General features: G+C 38.0%; 1 protein-coding gene and 1 long non-coding RNA gene across 3 annotated transcripts; both read left to right on the forward strand.

The window, feature by feature from the left end:
• Positions 1–7,732: 7,732 nt before the first annotated feature.
• On the forward strand, positions 7,733–10,054 carry LOC113005135. Of its 2 annotated transcripts, XR_005575338.1 has the most exons (5): positions 7,733–8,223; positions 8,408–8,666; positions 8,773–8,831; positions 9,116–9,313; positions 9,415–10,054. It is a non-coding gene; the product is annotated as an uncharacterized LOC113005135 (long non-coding RNA). The 2 variants fall into 2 exon arrangements; XR_005575340.1 differs by lacking the exon at positions 8,773–8,831 and having other exon boundaries at positions 7,736–8,223.
• A 4,848-nt stretch (positions 10,055–14,902) lies between these two features.
• LOC120356777 lies at positions 14,903–21,725 on the forward strand. The gene is made up of 3 exons (XM_039452489.1): positions 14,903–18,692; positions 18,779–19,007; positions 20,531–21,725. Exons 1-3 carry the CDS (start codon positions 18,618–18,620, stop codon positions 21,397–21,399), a joined length of 1,173 nt encoding a protein of 390 aa, XP_039308423.1. The 5' UTR covers positions 14,903–18,617; the 3' UTR covers positions 21,400–21,725.
• The last annotated feature ends 763 nt before the right edge of the window (positions 21,726–22,488 follow it).

Below are 22,488 nucleotides of genomic sequence, written 5' to 3' on the forward strand. Positions count from 1 at the left end.
TGTCTCAAACATGCTCTCATGTTGTTGAATATGTAGGACTATGCGTTACGTTTTCAGCAAATACACAGCAACTAGTCAAAAATTCATGCTCAGCATTAAGTTGCCTGATTTTGCAAAACATGCATAGCTATCAGGGTATTTCTAATTGTTGTTTTTTGATTGATTTGGCCATGGGCAGAAACAGATTTAATTATTTATGTAATTTATATTAAAAATATCTAAGGCTAAATAAACAAAGAGTTAATAAGAGTGTTCGCGCGATACTCAAGACGCCAGTTTCTCCATGTTCAAATCAGCTTTACTTCAAATATAACTTTTTATTAACAATCTCACAAGTGTACATTTAGCTCAGTGTTAAGATACTAGGTTATCGTTCCGAAGATCTTAGGTTCGAGTCCCGCCGGCGCCGATGCGGGAAAACTTTATAAAATAATACGTAATTGTAATTAGTGAATTAAAATGTTATATGTGAAACAGTAAATACAGATTCAGCTATAAAAATAATAAAAGCTGTTAAAAAAAAATTTTTTTTACCGTCCACTGAAAGTTCGAACCTCCACGGCAGACGTCCATTAATAATCCATGTAACGTCTGCTGAGACTCTATAAAGACTCTACTAATAATCTACGTGACGTCGGTTTGTCATCCACTAAGGCTCTATGAACCCTTTATTAATGATCCACGTAACGTTTAATGGACATCTATTGTTAACGTCTAATAGACATTCGATGGACGTGCGCAATGCGGAACTGTGGATGCCTAATGGCCGTCCATTGGATGTCCATGGGACGTCCACTGGAAGGTCCGAACCTCCACGGCAGACGTCCATTAGACGTCCATTGGAGGTTTTAGTTCTATGTGGGTTTTAACCTTTAATTACATACACCTCCTCATTAATCTTAAACTTAAATGTATTATCACACGAAGGTACAGTCGTGAGCTAAAAGGTTGCAACACATTTTCTTCGATGGTTTTTGGAATGTAAACTTGTTCATCGAACGGCGAACGTAATTGAGTCTTACCTATGGATCCAACCAATTACGTTCGCCGATCGGTAAGCAAGTCTATATTCCAAAAACCATCGAAGAAAATGTGTTGCAACCTTTTAGCTCACGACTGTACATACACTCGAGTGTTTTTTATGTTATTTAACTTTTTATTTGGTAGTGTACATTTCGAGTTGTACAAAGTTAAAATATTGACATGGAATTTTGTTAATATGGTTTTTTAAGCGAAATTTTTATATCAAAATATTTCTTCGATAAATCGATTGCCATTCTAAAGAGCGATGTTTAGAAACATAAGAAATATTATTTTATGCTTGTTTAATGTTAAACAGAGATAAAATAATATTTTTAATGAAATTTCTAATAGTATTTCTAAAGCTTCCAAACGTAGAAAAATTCTAAATTAGGAAAATTCTAAACAATAAAAAATTAAAAATATATAATTTTGTAACAAGGTACTGTGTTTCTTTTAAACTAAACTAATTTTGTAAAATTATTTTTATGGATAGCCATATTACAACTACTTTTTTTCTTCTACCGTTTATGCATTGCATTAGATTTTTATAAATCATGTCCTAAATAATAAATATTTCATTACTTTGAGCCTAGAATCTGTCAAACAACACTCTAACAAATGTAATCGTTCAAGTTTCAATAGAAAATATTAATTATAAACAAAGTTATTCAATAAAATAAAAATGGGTACCACATTACCCTCTTCTCCTCTATTATCAAAATTTATAGTTTATGTTTATATATGGTTAAATATACCTTTTGTGTTAAATATTTTTTAACACAAAAAATTATCTTTATAATTTTATAATTTATAAAATCCTTGTGTTACAATAATAATGATAATGATGATAATAATAAAAATATTTAACTTTGTTGAAATATATGTATATAGCGGATCTTTTCGAAACGTACCACCGATATCTTCTGGACATTTAATGGATGTCCTTAAAACATCTTCGAAATGTCTTATTTAATATAAAGAACAACGCTCGCAATTTTCGAATGCATATTTATTATGTATGTCGGGAACATGTTTAATATACATAATATGTTAGATATTACGAATCATCCCAAATATGTCCTGCGGACGTCCTACAAACGTCACACTGCAGCTATAATAAACCAGGATGTCCTTCGGAACGTCCTTTTGGAACGTCCTAAAGACGTACAAGATACTGGGACATTACAAGGACTTTTGTGAACATGTATCGGACGTCCGGGGACGTCCATGTGTTGTGTGGGTTCCTATGTCCTGCGTGATTTGATCAATAGTAGATCCTGAGGATATCTCGCAGTATGCGTAGAGAATAGGAAAGGTCAAGGCGCAGTAGTTCACGTATACATGCATAGGGTGCATTCGTTTATACAATGGTTAGCGCCACAGTATAAGAAAGAACAGTAGAGGCTCGTTTTCTATTCCTGCACTAAACTACACTGGAACGTTCCTTCTTGCTTTCACTAACTTTCAAATATATATCTATTTCATTTTAAGTGCACACTAATTCAGGGAGTTCAGAAACAGAAAACAAACGGTAGGTCGACTCTGTCATAAAGCACGGCGAAAATTGTCCTTCGCGCATGACCGAATCGCACAACCAACAATATGGCGGTTAAGTTCTGATTGGACGATTCCAGAATATGGCGTCATTAACCCGACTCAGGTTAAATTAAACCACTGCGCTCGCAAACGCTATTGAATCCACGCACAACCAGCAATATAGCGATTTTGTAGTCATCATATCAAAGATGCCGACTAGAGTCCTATATAAAGAGAGAAGCGATATTGATGTCCGAAGCTCTGATTGGTAATTTGATTGATACTCGATTGGCTAAGCGAGCAGCCATATTGTGACCATAGCTGTTTGCAGAATGATACGAATGGTGTTTGATGACGTTAGAGCGGTCATGTTGTCTTAAATGTTGCGATTATGCTGTCACATTGCTGTTATATAATTTATATATTTTACAATATAGCAATATGTTTCCATTTTTTTACAAACGCATAACTGCAATTATATATAAAATATTTCCAGGAAAAATTATGTATTATTTGTATTATTTGTGGAAACAATAATTGAGCAATCTGTTTATGTATATTAACTTAGCATTATGTAATTGTAATGTATATATAAGATAGTTGGGTTTATATGCCGCTTTAAATACGCATACTTATTATCATTTAAAAATACATATTTTGTTAAAATAAAATATTGAATATTATAACTCTCAAGGTAATACTGAAGGAGACAATCCTCTTCACCGATTTGGCTCTAATTTTATAATTTTGTTTATTTTGATACGTACAACAAGAATCCGAAAGAAAAATTCGCTCTTAGATAAAAGTTAAGTCTCACGCACGCACGCACGCACGCACGCACGCACGCACGCACGCACGCACGCACGCATGCACGGACACATACTTTCTTCTCCTTCTTATTTAATTTGCTGTAATTAATAATTAATTCATTAAAAATTATAGATCTCTTACGCGGCAGACCTCTTACTTATCTCTCTCTTATTCAATACCTTTTTTGGGAGAAATCGGTAAGTTTTCATACATACTCCTTATTCTCGTGGCAAATCACCCGGTTAATCATGAGTTCATTAATACAGATATGGGCAAATAAAAGGCTCATCGCGTCTACGTTGGTGGGCGCAAGCGGTTTTTTCGACGCTTGATGCGTGAGTTGAACACTCTTAGCGAGTTCAACCCTTCTGTGTGCCCACCCCCGCGGCTTAGCCCCCTGCCTTCTTCGGAGAAAGTGCAGGAGGCTTTGGAAACGGAACAGCTCTTAATCCCAGAACTAGTAACTCCCTCGAGGGATGGTCCGCCCCCTCCAGAGCGAGAGCGTCGAAACATCGCAGCTGCACCGCGGAAAACAATAATTCCCCACCGGCGCCTAATTAGCAAACCTGCAGATTGTGTCCCGATCCGCGCGCTCATTCGCCCTGTCCCCCTGTCGGTTATGGCAAAGAAGCCAGCAGGTACCGGCCTGCAGTTGCACCCCCGTCACCTACCGCGCATCGTCGAAAACATTAGGACCAGGTTTAAGATAATAAGGACTCCCTCAGGCTATTTAATCGCAATCGACGGTCCTCCACCTCGCGCTCATTAAAAGTAATTGTTCTCATGGTTTACAAATATGATTATTTTTAGTTGTACAGTTTTGTCTAAGGATATAAATATAAATATATATATATATAGTGACGTGGCAGTTTTATCTGCCTCGCTACTTCGTCCTCCACCCAAGCATAGCGCAAGGAGGCGCGTATGACCGGGTCGGGCACTCGGCGAGAGAGCGAAATTTCCGGCGGGACTGCGTAGGGTATTATTTTTATTTATTCATTCGCTTATTTCATGTAACCGCGGGTACCTCGACAAACGTCGCCTAAGGACCAGCAACGGCGAGGGAGATGGCGGCGAGAAAAGGAGAAGGCGATCGTCCAGGGCCGGCGCACAGGAAGTCGCCGACGGAGAGGAGGACGAGACAAGATGTGGCGACAGATAAGCGTCACCCAAAAGAGGTTCGCAAGTGGCATGGTTGATGGACAGACTGGGACGGACGAACGGCCAAGACGAGGGCCGTCAAATGCCGGCTGTCCATCGAGGAGGGTAGCGGCGAAGAATCGTCGCAGGAAAATTCGGCTGCTGTCGTCCGCGAGGACGACGAGAGCGACAAGGATGTCGGATGCCGACGGGGACCGTACGATACCTGCGGAGACCCCCCCTTTTTTTTGTTTACGGAGAGGAAATGCGTTACCGCATACCCCAGGCCCCGGGGGAGGCCTGGTGGTTATGGGCCTCTCCCCCGACGGCGACGTGCCGTCGAGGGCCTACCCACTAAAACCTCTCCGGGTGTCCTGCCCTGGTCCATGACTGGGGGGCTCCGGGAACGCGTGCAGCATACTTCCGGAGCAGCACCTGTGGAGACCCGACACTGCGCTGCCGTGACGTCACGGCTAGATAAGGGCGCTGATAGGCCGCGCCGCTTGGCGCAAGGATATCGCGCACCTTGTGGGAGGGGTAGCGCTCATCGATCACGCATCGATCGTGATTCTCTCGGCTTTTGCGTGCGACCCGGCGTTCTGCGTGCGTGGTGCGTTAGAGAAAGTGAACGAGGGATATCGGCCTAGCTATCGATCCCGGATATCGGCAAGCGTGCCCGGCCTGGCGAGCGTGTCCAGCGGAGGATCCCAAAGGACCCGAGGGACCAGGAGGAGGACCAGAGTCGTCGTCGAGGTGACCCTCTGACAATTGTGTAAAGCCACGAGCTGTCGGTGTCGACCGGCTCACGCTCTGAGGTGGAGCCATTAGGTTAGCGTGTGAGTGCGTCCGCCGCTTGGCGATTGAATGCATCTTGTTTCTTGGTGTTTGGCTGGCTCTCCACCTCAAGCACGAGACCTCGTCGAGGCATCCAGCTGTCGGCTGGATTGATTTTTAACATATAAATTAATATTGATTAATGTATAATGTAGTTGAATAATTTCAAAGTTATGTTTACTAAGTTTATAATAAACAGGAATTCTATATGATATGCTTGAAATATTATATGCTTTAATATGTACCTAATAATTAATAATTGTTTTATTAATTTTGATTTGTTTCCGATATAACCACAAACTTTAGAATAGATTAATTAATTTTTACAAACAGAAATTTAAACGAAATCCAGTGTTTAGACAAAAAAAGTTACAATAAATCTAAATTCAAATCATTCTTTTTAACTTAATCTTTGATTTTTTGTGTTATTATTTAAAAAAATAAAGAGACTTACTTTTCAAGCATGCTCCTCGGTCTCCACGCTTTCGTCATCAATCGGATTACATTTGAGACAGCAATCGTCAATCCGATTAGCCTAGGGAAATTTTCTATACTTACGTTGAGTACCATTGTTCAATCCAATCCGAGATCCGATTAGTTATCGTAAACACCCTTAATGTCTGTTAGCAAAAGTTCGGCTAGTGTGTTCTCGCCGCGCTGTTCAGAACGCGCGTGATTGGCTGTCGTGTTCCGCGCGGGAGACCAGCCGCCGTGGGGGTAAGTGCTGTAGGATTCAAGAGAAATTTCGCGTTCTGCTTGTTCGTTTCGCCAACTCTTTATTTTTTTTTGTTCTTTTCTCGCTTTGACTTATCTTTTCTTTGTGCTTGGCTGTACTCCGTCTCTATCACACGCTATAATATATGTTATTTCTACCAGTTATATCGGCCTGATTTTACTTAATTTCTCGCCTACCTGTCTCCTCCCGTAAGAGAGCCGCTTTGTCCCTGTCTCCGCTACCCCGCCCCTCTACCGGTTAGAGGAGCTAGCTGGCCGCGTGCGAGCGACGATTTCGCGCTTTGGTATGACGAATTATTGCGTGGTGTAAATCCGCGTTTGGCGTTAGAAAGTGTACCCGGCGACGCGACCGGTATAATCGTGTCTGGCGCCCAATTTCGTGATTTTGTGTGAACATCTTTTCTGGTTCGTTCGTCGCTTACGCGCGTGTTTCGCGCGTAATTCCTTTGTTTGATCGTGTATTTCGCCGCTGCTCTCCGGCGTCAGGAAAATACGTAACAATATATATATATATATATATATATATATATATATAAATACGTAAATATACTATTCTATTTACACTTCAATCCGTTAAATTAATTATTTCTCACCGTTGCCCCTAATCAACCACGTCTGCACAACGGAGCCACACCAGGTCGGAGCTGGGTGTTCTCGGTTTCCTGACCATTCCTGCTACCTAAATAAAACGCTATCTCTCGTCTAATTAAAATTAACTACCGCACCCCCTCCCAAATTTCCTCTCTCATTCACATAAACATATTGTCGTGTATCTGGGCGTGCCATAGCACGACCCAGAGACACGACTAGTGACAGCTGCCCTCTTATTCGTCACAATTTACGTCCCGGATTGCAATCGCGCGAATCCGCGGACGTAACACCGACTATAAGTAGACTAATAGTCGACTTTTGTCCTCTGATAGTCGACTTTTCATAGTTGACTTTATGTCGACTGAGAAATGTCGACTATAAGTTGATAAGTAGTTATCCGTATTGTCTGGGTAATATCAAGAATTAAATTAAATTAAATTAATTTTAGTAATTTAATGTTGCTACTCATTTTCATTTGATTTAGATCTGGGTTATGTTTAAAAGTAGTCAGTGTGCAGGTTCGTTAAGTGTGAATGGGTTTATAAAATCACTTAAAAAGTAAAAACAGCATGAGGATCCAGCTAAGACCAAAAAGGCGTTCTCATTCTCAATTTGTATTATACAAAAATCGGTAGAATACCTCACTGTATTTTATTTAACTTTGTAACTTTCTTGTTTTCTTGCTCGTTGAGAGAAAAAATAAATTAATGAAAGAAATAAATAAGAAACGTTTTGTTTGACTACGTTGCAATTAACAACAGCTACTTACAACGCAAATTTTTTCTTAGAACAGCCGATTATAATATTTTATATTAACTTAACCAGTCTGAGAACGTGATTCTGAGAATATAATTCTTTTTTTAATATTATGGGAATATTGTATTAATGTTATGTACTCGTTTTATATAATATCCGTAGAATATTATGAAAATGTTCTACGAATATTATTTTTGTTCAAAAAATTAATGTAAATTATTATGCATCAAATATTCATAAACTTTATAAATATTACATTTGAAAGCTATAATATTATTTATTTTTAACTAATGTTTATATAATATTATAAGGAGTAGATGTATCATTTTTTATTAATATTAATCAACATTTAGGAATATTATTTAATAATCAAATATTCACATATACATATATAAAATAAGAACTTAATGTTAAGAACTCAAGTTAATGTTATCATTATTATTTACACATTTTGTTATTACTAAATACACCTTAATTATTAGCCGCGCTCGAGTTTCTTATTCTTAAAACAAATAGAATGACAAAAATAAATAAATAGCAAAAGCTCAAAAGGTAAACGTGGCAAATCTTTATTAATTATTATTATTTAATTATTCATACAGCATTTTCTCAGTTTTCTGAATGACATTTTTACATAGTAATCACGCGGATATATACAACGGATATGTACACACTGAGCTTATCGCATACCCATTTGTCAGATAATGTTACATTGGAGCTTCAAATGAAGTAAGAGATGCTGCAAATGTATCGAGAGACAATAAAGCCAAAAGAAATTTTTGACATAGTATGTTGAAGGTAGGCCAATTGAAACGCAGTAAAATTATTTACAGCATTTTTTTTCTTTTTATAATAAGTAAAAAGTAGTTATGCATGAAAGTAGTTATTTCAATCTTAAGTTAGTTAATATTAGAAATAATTTTATTAACATATTCGGCACATGTGTATGTAATTTAATTTTACTATGCTTTTATTTTTATAGATATCCTACAGCGGCTACGGAAGTATCATATAACTCTATAAAAAGTCTTCTGCATAGAGAGCAATTGCGAAAAAGACCGGAAATATCGCAAACCGTTGCCAAACTGGAAATGCTATTGAGTAATTATAAACCGATACGACACATTTACAAAGGCACGGTAGAGTCGGATGAAGGATACAGAGCCGTCATTTTTACAAATGACGCTTTGTTAAACGCTCTAGCAGAAAGCAAGGAGATTTATATCGATGGGACGTTTTCGGTGAGCAATATTTGAAATTTGATATGTTATTCAACATAAGTAGAAAAAAAGAAATAAAGAAAAAATGCAATATTGTGAAAAAATTTACATTTTTATGTACTGGTAGTTCCCAGAGTGCCATTGTTCGCACAATTGCATACTATCGATGTGCGATATATGGATACGGTAAATTGTGATATACAAATTTAACAGCTCTTAAGAATTTATCTTTTTGATACGTAAGGACACCAAGCCAGATTACACCAGCGTTATTTTGACTTTAAGCGAAATCTGAACATGTATATCTGTTTTTTTTCTGTTCAAATAGATAAATGACATAAATTTAAGTCTCGTTTTATAAAAACCAAGATAACGTTGGTGCAATCGGGCTTAGGGTTCTTACATATCAGAAAGATGAATTCTCAATAAAGTAGATTTCGTCTAAGATTTAATATGATTATCAATTTTAGGGTATAGCTGTCGCCTTTGTTTTGTGCAAAAAACACACAATGAGTGTGTATACAAAAATGTGGCAAAAATTGAAGGAACTACGTCCATTAGAAAGAGTGGAGTCAGTGATGAGCGACTACGAACGTGCGGCAATGACGGTTACTAAAGAAATTTTCCAAAATTCGCCAATAACTGGCTGTTGATTCCATTATAATCAGGTACATATAAAAATTCTACAAACTGTGAGCCAAAACGAAATATTTATTAAACTTTTTCCTAATCGTTTGTCAATTTATATTTAATATTTTATTCTATATAGGCCGTAGTGCGACGGTGGAAGTCACTAGGATTGACGAGAGTTCCAAGGAAGATTCTTGGTCTCATCATGGCCTTACCGTTGGCTCCGGCTAACATGTTCAAACAAGGTCTACAAATTATACGAATAGAAGAAGCCGATGTAATATCAGCAGAGTATCCTGCTGTATTACAATTTGCTGTTTATTTACGACAAACTTGGCTTTCATTAAAAGAAAAAGTCTCCGTTTATGATATCCTCATACGGACCAACAATTTAGTAAAAAGTTTTCACTTCGTAATGTTCCGTAAACTTGACCGAATTCATCCCCAGATAATCAAGCTAGATTCAGCACATCAGGCAAATTAATGCATTGTATGTATTGTTGTGAATTTGCTGGCTACCAAATTTAATGTAAAACTGAGTCAGCAACAGAAGAGCAAAAACACAACATCAGTTAATGAAATGTTAAGAGCAAACGTTTATTAATAATAACATATCATGTTGACAGCAAACTGTCGGCTCGTCATGAGCTTGCATTCGTCATAATGACAGCAATATGCCCATACAGCACAGAAAATTTCAGCAACATTGCAGCAATGTTGCAATGTTGCAGATTGCAATGCAATATTACGGAGACATTACAGAAATATAAATTACACAATATGCCTGCAACATCGCATTGCATATGCCAGTAATACTCCGGAAACATTGCAATATCATAATTTTTTAATAAAGTAGTGGCAATAAAGAGCCAAAGCAAAATATTCGCGTATAATAATATATTAATTTAATTCATCCATAATTATTCATCCGCATTTAGCAAACTAAGGTCGGGCGACATTACTAAATTTTCCGTTGAATCTCTACATTCCCTAACAGTACAACCGTCCATCGACTGTATATCGACAACTGTATATCGACTGTAAGTCGACTCATTCAAGTCAAGCTTTCAAAGTTGACTGCAAATCGACTTTGCATAGACGTCTACAGACATTCTTCAAATGTTGACTCTAACGTGTCTAGAAAAAGCCATGCGGTCTCGTGGTGCTGTGTGCATCATAGTATTGTTAAGAAACATAAATATTTATATCAATAGACGAAATAGGTCCATATATGAAGAAACCTTGATCTACAGCCCAATAAACAAACAATATTTTTTAATTGCTTTTTTAATAAAAATTTTTTCATATTTAATTGAATTATTGTATTATATTGATATATATTTTTTAATTGCATCTTATTTAAACAAATAACAAAAAAGTTATTCCAGATGCTATTCTGCATTTGTAAAATTAGTAAAAAAAATTATAATTTTATATTTATTTATATAAATATTGTGCTTTAATTATACATATTTTATTTTTTTTGATAACGTATATTGCCTTGATCTACAAGTTATATACATATATCAGCATAAAGGTGTTCACAGGTCATCATGAGAAATCAGTTTGCAGCGATCACGGAGGCCAAGCAACGTTCACCGCCCATACAGCACAGAAAATTCCAGCAACATTGCAGCAATGTTGCAATGTTGCAGATTGCAATACAATATTACGGAGACATTGCAGAAACATAAATTAACAATATGCCTGCAACATCGCCATATTGCATATGCCAGTAATATTCCGGAAACATTGCAATATCATAATTTTTTAATAAAGTAGTGGCAATAAAGAGCCAAAGCAAAATATTCGCGTATAATAATATATTAATTTAATTCATCCATAATTATTCATCCGCATTTAGCAAACTAAGGTCGGGCGACATTACTAAATTTTCCGCTGAATCTCTATATTCCCTAACAGTACAACCGTCCATCGACTGTATATCGACAACCGTATATAGACTGTAAGTCGACTCATTCAAGTCAAGCTTTCAGAGTTGACTGCAAATCGACTTTGCATAGATGTTTACAGACATCCTTCAAATGTTGACTCTAAGTCATCTAGAAAAAGGCATGCGGTCCCGTGGTGCTGTGTGCATCATAGTATTGTTAAGAAACATAAATATTTATAATGTCATGTCCTTCGGTCTTGTTCTTGCGTTTCGCTGGAGTCGATTGATATGAAGTGATTGACGGAAAAAGAAGATTGTCTCTAGGATGAAGATGTAAATAGTTTGACATCTGAGTCCGATTTGGGCGCTTGAATGGTATTGACGTTTGTGCGAGCAATTCCGTTTCCTGTGCAAAATACCATATTCTGTTTAACTGTGTTCTTAGTTTTACATTAAAGCTCTTTCTTAAAAATCCGTGTTATTATTACGCGAGTGTCAAGTGAGACGGACATAACAATATTAATAGTCGAAATAGGTCCATATATGAAGAAACCTCGATCTACAGCCCAATGAACAAACAATACTTTTTAATTGTTTTTTTAATAAAAATTTTTTCATATTTAATTTAATTATTGTATTAAATTGATATATATTTTCTAATTGCATTTTATTTAAACAAATAACAGAAAAGTTATTCCAGATGTTATTCTGCATTTGCAAAATTAGTAAAAAAAAATTAGTAAAAAAAACTATAATTTTATATTTGTTTATATAAATATTGTGCTTTAATTATACATATTTCATTTTTTTGATAACATATATTGACCTGATCTGCAAGTTATATACATATATCAGCATAAAAGTGTTCACAGGTCATCATGAGGGATCAGTTCGCAGCGATCACGGAGGTCAAGCAACGTTCACCGGAGTCACGACTTGGATGGGTGACCGCTTGGAAATTTCCGAAAAAATATTCGCCAAATTTTTTTTTGTAAAAAATGTTTTTAAAAATGTTACACAAATATTGTTTTGTTCATTGGAATTATGTGATGTAATAATATTGATGTAAATATTTTGAAAAAATGGGATGTTTCAATGCAATATTTCAAAAAGCGGACATCTTAATGTTGCTGTAATCTTCCAGCAATGTTGCAGCAATGTTTCGCAATCAAAATGCAATATTACAATGTTTGAATGAAATCATTCTGCAATGTTTCTGCAATCTCTCTGTGCTGTATGGGTGTCAACAAAATGATGGCACGTATGATATTAAAAGTTTAATACAAGAAGTAAAATATGTGGTAAATATTGTTGAAGATTCTAAATTGCAGCTTATTATCGACAATTTAGTGACATGACAATATTCGGTCCCGCCATGTGTAAGACTCCACGCGAACAAGTGAGTGCTGGCGTCATCGCTAGGCGGCCACGCCGCGGGGGATTTCTCGTGAGTTAAGTGCGGCTACAGGCGTTATATCTAGGCGCCACCGCAACTAACTTCCCAATTCATACCATGGTTCGGCGGTGTAAAGTTAGCATCCCAACATTAGTTCTCGAAAGTTCTGATTAGAGTTCTAGCTTCCTTTTGAAGAGTACAGGAGTATTCTTCAATTTATAAAAAGAGTTCTGGTGATTAACACTGTTAAAATAATATTTAAAAAACGAGGTGCTAACTTCACACCCGACTTTACGATCAAATAGTTCTGAATAGCTCATTTGATGTGTTTTGACGTGTTTTGAGTTCCTGACTAGAATTCCTCATATGAGAAACAACTTTTTTAAAAATTTTTTAAATAAAAAAAGTTGTTAAAAAAATAATATTGAATCCAAAAAGTTCTGAACAGCGCGTTTGCTTTCATTCAATGAGATCTAGAGTTCCTGATAAGTAAAAATTATTAAATCTATATAATTATTTAAAAAATTATCAACAAAAGTAACAAATGGCAAGATTTCTATGTCAAATAATTCCGTAATCATTGATAGGATTGTTTAGGCCATGACAATTTCTTGTAGAAGTCTTAGAGCACTACCCAGAACTGCCGTCAGAACTACTGAAACTCTAAAAAAAAAATTTCATCAAAACTTGGTCAAATTTTGCGAGTCGCACCTTCCAAGTCGCATAACTTTTTAATTATTTATCGGATTGTTTTTGGCCATAACAATTTCATGTAGAATTCTTAGAGCACTACCCAGAACTACCACCAGAACTACTGGAACTCTCAAAAAGATATTTCATCGGAACTTGGTCGAATTTCGCGAGTCGCTTTCGAGACCGAATTACATCCTAATTACTGGTTGATTTATTAAAGAAATATTTCGATACAAAAATCTCGTTTAAATTGCTATATTAATATTATACTAATGAATAACGTTACATAACTCGAAATGTGAATAGCCGAATAAAAAGTGATATAAGAAAAAACAGCCGCGTGTGTACATGCATGTGTGTGATAATATTGTTCAGTTTAAAAACAATGAGAAAGTATATATAGTTAAATGTTAAAATATACTTTGAAAATGTTTTGAAATGCTAAATAATAAAAATGTCATAATTGTCGACTATTGTGTACGTAGATTTCTCCAAATGTTTTTGCGAAAGAAACCTTGATAGCCACCTGTCTGTGTTGTTGCTGTAATGTTGCCGAAAACAAAGGGCATATTTTCAGCAAATTTAGAACAAAGTGTGTGCCTCATTTGCCTTTGGTTTGACATCATATGAATTCAGCACGTTTTATTGCCAATATGCTGCGTATTTACTGTCAATGGTTTATCGCTATACATAAAGAGCAACATAAGAGCAAGTTGCCAACAACATGTGCTGAGTCATAAATTTCAGCAACAATTCAACAACATGTCGAAAACGGTTAAATATATATTTTGTATTTTTTTTTCAAATATATAAAAAATAAATGAGTTAATTCTTCTTTCTGCTGAATTGTCACCACTCTGCCAAAAATGTGCAATAAAACCGTTTAAAAAAAAGTAATCCGAATCGATCGAGATTTCTACACCAAAGATACGGTATTAAGATGGATTAAAAATAAGATCGGAATCCAGATAGATTTATTAAAACATAATACATTAATGTAAACGTAATAAATGTTTAGTTTACAAAAAAGTATTTCTTGTATCCTTTTCGTTAAAAAGAATTAAATTTAAATTAAACACTTAATTTATGTACAAGATTAAATAACAATACAAATTGTTATTTACATATAAAAATATAAATATAATTTTATGTGGACCAATGTTCCACACACACGTCACGTTTGAAAAGAATGAGAGTGAGTATTCGTCTCGAGCTTACAACAAGCAAGTCCTAAAAGCTTACGGAAGTATGAGCTGGGGTGTCCGCCGCGGTGGTACCTAGATATAATGCCTGTGGCTGCACTTGACTCACGAGAAAATCTCTAGCGGCGTGGCCGCCTAGCGGTGACACCAGCACTGACTTGTTAAATCCATTTCAATCCGATGTGATAGCCAAGTAAATAATTAATTTACTCCTGTTTATTTATTACATTACACACGCTCGCGCAAACACACAATCACATACGAACACGTGCGCACACACACACAAATCATTTTCGAGATTTTATTTGACTACAAGACAATAATTAATATATTTAATGTTTTTAACAAATACACGCCAAAAGCACAGCATCATTATCTTTTTTTTATTATCGTCACGTTGCTCTTATGTTGTTGAAAATGATTGATAAAGCAAAATGTTTTCCACAAATAAAAGTCCTTTTGTTGGCAACAGAATATGCAACAGTTGCTCTCCGTTTGCTTTGAATCTGCTGACATAAAATGTCTCAAATCTGCTCTCACGTTGTTGAATAGGACTATGCGTTACATTTTCAGCAAATACACAGCAACTAGTCGAAAATTTATGCTCAGCATTAAGTTGCCTGATTTTGCAAAACATGCACGGCTATTGGGGAAATTAAAAATGTTAAAGTTAATAGATTGAAAACTTAACTTTACCTTTTTTAACTTTTTTGCGGAAACTTTTAGAACAACCTTATTAGTGGCATGTTAGCGTTATTACATAACGGCAGGCTACTAAACGAATGTTCAAGATACTGCTCCAGCTCTTTTTCTAAATAAAATTCATTAATTTGTATCGCAATAAATATTTATATTAATTTGGAGCACCGTTTAGAAAACGCATGAGAGACAAAAGAAAGAGCCATCGATTTGGCTACAGGACATTGCCAAATATGGTAATGGTTTAGAAACATTACCATATAAGGCAATAATTTGCTGCTAGGAGCGCATTAAAACAAGCGATTCGCGTTTACAGGCGTATATAAGAAATAAGGCTCGAGCCTTTTTTTGGTATTCGTGTTCGGTCAACGAACATTGCGCCACGCGTCTCATAATTGTGTGTTACCTCTTGTTCTTACTTTAATTTCGATTGATTAAAGTTTCTTTTGTTGTAAATATCACGTTCTCACCCTTCACTCTCCCTCTTCACACACGCCGCAGTTAATTTACGTTCGACGGATATCGCGACCCCGAATATTATATTTTGGTCCTTCGAGCCGGATTTGCCGCATCCTCCAAAGCGCGTGTGATCCGTGTGAGTGCAACGGTAGCTGGTAGTGATAGTGCTCAACAGTGAAAAGTGAAAGACTTCAACATGAGTATGGACACGCAAGCATTAATCGATGCTCAAACTGAGCTCTACGGCCGCATCGCCCGTACAGAAGAGAATCTGAAGAAAGTAGGTTCAACACGGCTTACACAAGGCACAGTGGAAGCTCGTCTGCAATCTCTGGATTCGAATTGGAACAAGTTTCAGAGCAATCACGACGCGCTCCGGACAGCGCACAAGGTCCATCCCGTTGCAGCTAGCAACGATTATTTCAAGGAGAATTTTCCCGAACGGGTCGAAGAAATGGTCAACGAACAACGAGGCTCCCTCCTTGATATGATACACACACTGCGTGACAAGCACGGCGAGCCAGGGAGAACGCTTCCCGCAGGAAGGAAAGCAGCTCCAAACGAAAGCTTCCGAATATCGAGCTGTTTTTCTTTTTGGGACGAATAGAAGACTGGCCGGCTTTTCGAGATCTTTTCGTCTCGATCCTTTTACGCCACCCTATGCTCGCTGACGTCGAGAGACTCCACTACCTGAAGACTAGAGTGCAAGGTGAAGCCGAAGAGAGAATAAAAAATCTGCCGACCACCAGTGATAATTTTAAACGAGCATGGGCCATCCTGGAGGAGCGCTACAAAAACAAGCGCGTACTCGTGCGCTCGTGTCTCTCAACCTTCTCCAAGATGTCTCGGATGAAGACAGAATCAGTAGCCGATCTCAAGAAATTGGTCAACGGCATGTTGCAAACCGCGGGCACTCTGGAAAGCATCGGGCGAAAGTCTGCTTATGACAATGACTTTTTTGTGCATTCCGTCATCGAGCTTATGGATTCACGATCTCGATGAGAATGGGAAGAAACCACAGGTGACTTGAGAGATCCCCCTTCTTTCGATATACTCAAGAAGTTTTTGGAGCGTAGGCTGCTCGCGTTGGAAGCTCTTCAAACGTCTTCGGGGAATGCGTACGCAACGACTTCCGCTAAGTCTACGAGTTCGTCCTCGCGATCGGCTCGTGCGAATTTAGCACAGAAAACGAAGCAGAGCCGATGCACGCTATGTCAAAAGGAGTATTACATCCTTTATTGTAGTGACTTCCAAAAGAAACAGGCTGCTCAAAAGAAGGAGTTTGCGGAGAGCAAGAAGCTGTGCTTCAACTGCTTCGGCAACCACGCTGTGACAGAGTGTCCATCGCGGAAATCTTGCGCCGCCTGCAACGCACGACATCATAGTTCCATTCACGATGTGTGGATCTCCAAGGTCAGTTCCGAATCGACGGCTTTCTCCAGTCGCTTCATGTGCATCAATTCGAAGAAAAGAGAGTCGCAGTCTTGTTGGCCACCGCATGAATAGACATAACAGATAAGTATGGTGCTCGTCATACAGTTTGTACATTAATCGATCCCGGGTCCGAGATTTTAATTGCAAGCGAGGCGCTCGCTCAGCGTCTTTGCCTTCCGCGCTTACTTGCCTCAGTGTCAATCTTCGGCGTTGGCGGGCAACAGACCGGGACGACGAAAGGTCGAATATCAATAATTATCTGCTCGATCACTACAAACTTTTCAATGCGATTGTCCGCGTTAGTCATGCCGCGAATCTCTGCTTACGGGACGCGAGTGGAGGCCACGCGCGCGAACTGGCCTCACATCCGTGATTTACAGCTCGCAGATCCGGAGTTCATGAAAAGTGATGCGGTGGAACTACTTTTGGACGCCGATGTGCACTCCGCGATCGTCGAGGAGGGCCTGCGCAAAAGCGGCCCTCGCACCAATCGCACAACAAACTTCGCTGGGCTGGATCCTCTCAGGTGTCGTCGATGATGCTGTGCTGAGCAACTCGTCTTCGACGTATTTCTACCAAACGGACGCAGAAATCACGGAGTTGGTGCGCCGTTTTTAGAGTCAGGAAGAGCCTCCGAGCGCTCCCCTTCTTCTGACCGATGAGGATCAGACGTACGAAGATTTTTTCGTTTCCTCGCATAGCAGAACGCCTGAGGGTAGATACATCGTGCGCCTCCCGGTGAAATCCACGCTACCGAATTTCTACAAAACGCGACAAGCGGCGGTACGTTTGCTACAATGCATGGAGCGTCGTTTTACGGTCAACCACGACTTCCAACGGCTGTACTGCAACTTCATGGCCGAATACGTTGACCTTGGTCATATGACGGCGTTGTCGTCACCTCTCGAGCATGAGCAGCGATGCGTCTGCTACTTGCCTCATCACGGAGTCGTCAAGAGATCGACGTCCTCCGGGAAGATTCGTGTGGTCTTTAACGGATCCCTTACGAAAAAGATGCACGGGCTAGGAATTGTAATCCATGTGGTTACTGTAATCCCGTACGAAAATATTACATCCGATGGACCACACGCGTGTAGTTATTATAATACAAATATTACGGTAACTAACTTATTACAGTTGACAAATTACAATGCTGGACTACAATTCAGTTATTACACAGATCGGATCACACACGCGTTTAATATACCATATAGGTCAACATGTTGTAGTCAAATAAATAATATTTGGATTTTTTTATAATAAAATTAGTATTGTTTTATTGAAAATAAAGTACAAGTAATTTAAATATTTATTTAATCGGTTTTGATATTATTTACCAAAGGTACAATACATAATTGATTTTTTTTCCATTTATTTATTTTTTTATTTTTTTTTATTTATTTTTTTTTCGGAGTCATTGTTTTCCCTTTACATGATTCCAAAACGGATGTGGTAAATTAATTTAATTAATTAATGTTACATATCTTAAAAAAAATTGGTTTATTTACAATATAAATATAAATTTACAGCAATCTGTGGAAAATTATGATGTGCCAGTAGTTTGTATGGCAGAGAGCATGGTCCATCCTCCAATAAAAGAACAGAGTGTCACAACTGAATCAAAAAATATCTCAGAATTGGTAATCATTTCTTTGTAACTATTTTATGGACTTGAACTTTAAAGAGATAATGTAATTTTTCTGATCGTGTATTATTTTTTTTACAGAAAGGAAATCGATTCTTTGGGAATCGCTTAATAACTAAAGCTCAATTGAGCAAATTGAACGATTCCTCATTGTCTAAAATGGCATGCGATTTGTTGGGGATAGTTTTTGACAAAAAGGAGCTTCGCGAGAGCTGCCTCACCGGCAAGCAAGCACTTGTCAACAAAAATAAACACGGAAATCAAGCGGAAATCAAGCAATTGGATACTGCTAGATTAGCAGATGTGGAAGGTAATACTATTACATTTATCATTACATTTGTCATGCATATAATGTAACAAAATAAAATATTAAATAAATTGTAATATTTTATATAAAAAACAATTAAAATCCAAACTTCTTTCGAATGAAACATACACAAAAGAGGGAGATATGTATTTATTATTTAGTCCGAAATATTTTGTTTACAGAAGTTATGATAAACTAAATTTTCTAAAAAAATAAGTTGCTAATTTTAGTAATTAATATCTCTGATTACCTTTGTCATAGAAATATTTTAAAGAAATGAATTTTAAAGACAAGTAGTTCACATTTCTTATACAATTAGTTTATGCTACAAAAACCTGCTAATTTCCTTTGTTATAATTGATTGAATTGTTTATTAATTTTTGTTATCAAAAAGTAACATTGTAAAATTTTTCTATTGGCATAAAATGACATTTTATTATTTTAATAATATTTTTAATGGAAAATGAAGTTGGTAAAAAATAATTATTAAAAAATTCAATTATTTCTAACAGGTGAAATTGACTAATTTTGCACAATATAAATTATTTTTATATACAACATGCGATCTATGTATCGTTAAAATATATTTTTTAAATATCTTTATAAGCAGTGTAATCATAACTAATAATTATTACAATTCACAACTTTAATTTTGAAGAAAATTTAATTGTTTATATAATTTCTGTAAAAATATATTTTGAATTAAAATAATATTTATTTCTCTTGTTTTAATGTATATATTTCAAGAATAGCTTAAACCATACAATTTGCTTTATTGCATGTGTAAAACTATTATTTATAAACGAATATGATTAATACTGAACATATTACATTATTATAATCAAAGACGTGCGCACTGTAATTTATGATGAATTAATAGAATAATCACATATGAATTTATACGATTATATGTGTGTGTGTGTGTGTGTGTGTGTGTGTGTATAAAATGAATATTTAAAGTTGTTTGTTTTAAAGCTGTTTTTCAGAATATGTCTACCAAAAATTCGGGAGGTCTACGGATAATATCACATTGTTTCGTACCGCTGTACGAAACAAGTGTAATAACACAAAGAAACAAATACGTGTTTTATCGACAGAAAAATAAAAAATAAATTAAATAAAGACTAAAAAAAATGTTTTTGATAGCTAATATATACAATTGTAACTTAAAATTTATATTAAAAATTGATTTTATTCTCTAGATCTCTGTTTATACGTATATCACGCCATGGATCGCAAGTAAAATAACTACAGACTGTGTAATATTACTGTAATATTATTATTATAGTAATATACATACCCTGTAATATTTAATCTGTGATCCATGTAATCCCTGTAATATTTTTCTTGTAATATTTTCCTGTGATCCATTGTCTGTGGTGCGAAAAAACCACACAAATTTATTATAATGTTTACGTGTAGTTATTGTAATACTTGTGTGTGGTTATTGTAGTACTTTTTTGTAGTTATTGTACTATTTGGATTATATAGATTACAATTTCTAGCCTGTGCGTCTTTTTCGTAAGGGATCATCGCGCCTGGCCGATGGAGACTGCCTCAATGCTCATCTCGCTACCGGATCAAATCTCCTGCCTGCGCTGTCCGACGTATTGCTACGATAGCGGCAACACAGGTTCTCCTTGGCAGCAGACGTGGAGAAAATGTACCGTCAGATTCTGGTGCACCAAGGCGACAGAGATCTGCAGAGTGGCGAATACTGTGGCGACCTGAGACGAGCGATAATCTGCAGGAATTCCGGTTAAACACCGTCACTTACAGCTTAGCCTACGCTCCCTTCCTGGCTATGCGTACACTCAGACAACTTGCCGTAGATGAAGAGATTCGTTTCCCGCACGCTGCCGTCGTCATACAACGAGATACGTACGTTGACGACATTCTTACAGGTGCAGACACCCTCGACGAAGCACGAGTATTGAGAGACGAGCTGACTGGTCTCTGCGCCGCCGGTGGCTTTCCTCTTCGCAAATGGGCTGCTAATTCCGATGCAGTCTTAACAGACATTCCGCTCGAGCATCGCCAGGTTCAAGATTCTCGAGCGTGGGACGCCGATGTTGAGCATTTTACCCTGGGCCTGCTGTGGCATCCACGAGAAGATTACTTCGCTTTTCGAATACGACCATTAGATGCAGGGCAAGTAACCAAACGTATCGTGCTGTCACAAACAACACGTCTGTTTGATCCGATGGGCTGGCTTTCACCAGTGATCATAGCTGCGAAGATCCTCATTCAAACACTGTGGCTACAACAACTTGAATGGGACCAACCTCTTGACGGAACCTTCCGTCTCTTTGACGGAAGAACGAGTGTGGCAGCGATTGCGCGACAAGTTACCTTTACTCGAGCAAGTACGCGTACCATGCTGGATACAAATTAGCACGGCGGGCGGCCACGCTGAGGTGCACGGATTCGCGGATGCTTCAGAGCGAGCCTATGCAGCGGCTGTATATCTCCGGGTTGCACATCAAGAAGGTCGTCGACATTCCTTTTTGCTTCAGGCTAAAACCAAGGTAACTCCAGTGCGGCCGGTATCGCTTCCTCGTCTAGAACTCTGCGCGGCCGCTCTCTTAGCAAAGCTGACAGTTCACGTGACGACGGTCATGAAATTGACATCTGTGCCTCTTCATCTCTGGACCGACTCAACGGTTACCCTTGCCTGGATCAAAGGACATCCTTCTCGGTGGAAAACCTACGTAGCTAACCGAGTAGCAGACATACAACGGACGCTTCCCGAGGCTCGATAGCATCACATTTCAGGCAATTCAAATCCGGCAGATTGTGCTTCACGCGGGCTCTCTCCAAAGGATCTCTTGGAGCATTCACTCTGGTGGAGCGGCCTGATCTGGCTGACTGAAGAAGCCGAGTGCCCCTTCAAAGAGGACTCTCCGTTGCCACCATCGCCGTTACCAGACGAGCGTTTGCAGATACACACTACCACCGTTGACCCTGAAGAGGATCAGGACACACCTCTGCTGCAGCGCTTTTCGAAACTACATCGCCTGCTGCGAGTGACCGCTTGGTGCTGTCGTTGGCTCGAGGCGATCAGAACACGACACACTTCATCCTTTTCAGGTATTCCACTAACCCCACAGGAAATCGAGGAGGCACGTCGTCGCTGAATACGCTGTGCGCAGAGCAGATGGTTCCGAGTTGAAACGCTGGCGCTTTCCAAAGGAGGTTCGTTGCCGAGACGCAGCTTGCTGATGAAGCTGATCCCATTCAAGGACGAGCACGGAATCATTCGGGTCGGCGGGCGGCTTAAGCACGTCGTTCTCAACCCTGACGAGCGACATCCCGTGATCCTGCCTCGCGGGTCTCATTTTACAATGCTTGTAATCGAGGCCTGCCACCAGAAGACCTTGCATGGAGGAGTGCAGCTAACCCTGGGACAACTCCGCCAACGATACTGGGTGCCCAGTGGACGCCTCGAGATTCGACGCCTCATTCACTGATGCATTCCCTGCGT

This window comes from Solenopsis invicta, chromosome 8, assembly GCF_016802725.1.
Source record: "Solenopsis invicta isolate M01_SB chromosome 8, UNIL_Sinv_3.0, whole genome shotgun sequence".
Taxonomy (NCBI): domain Eukaryota; kingdom Metazoa; phylum Arthropoda; class Insecta; order Hymenoptera; family Formicidae; genus Solenopsis; species Solenopsis invicta.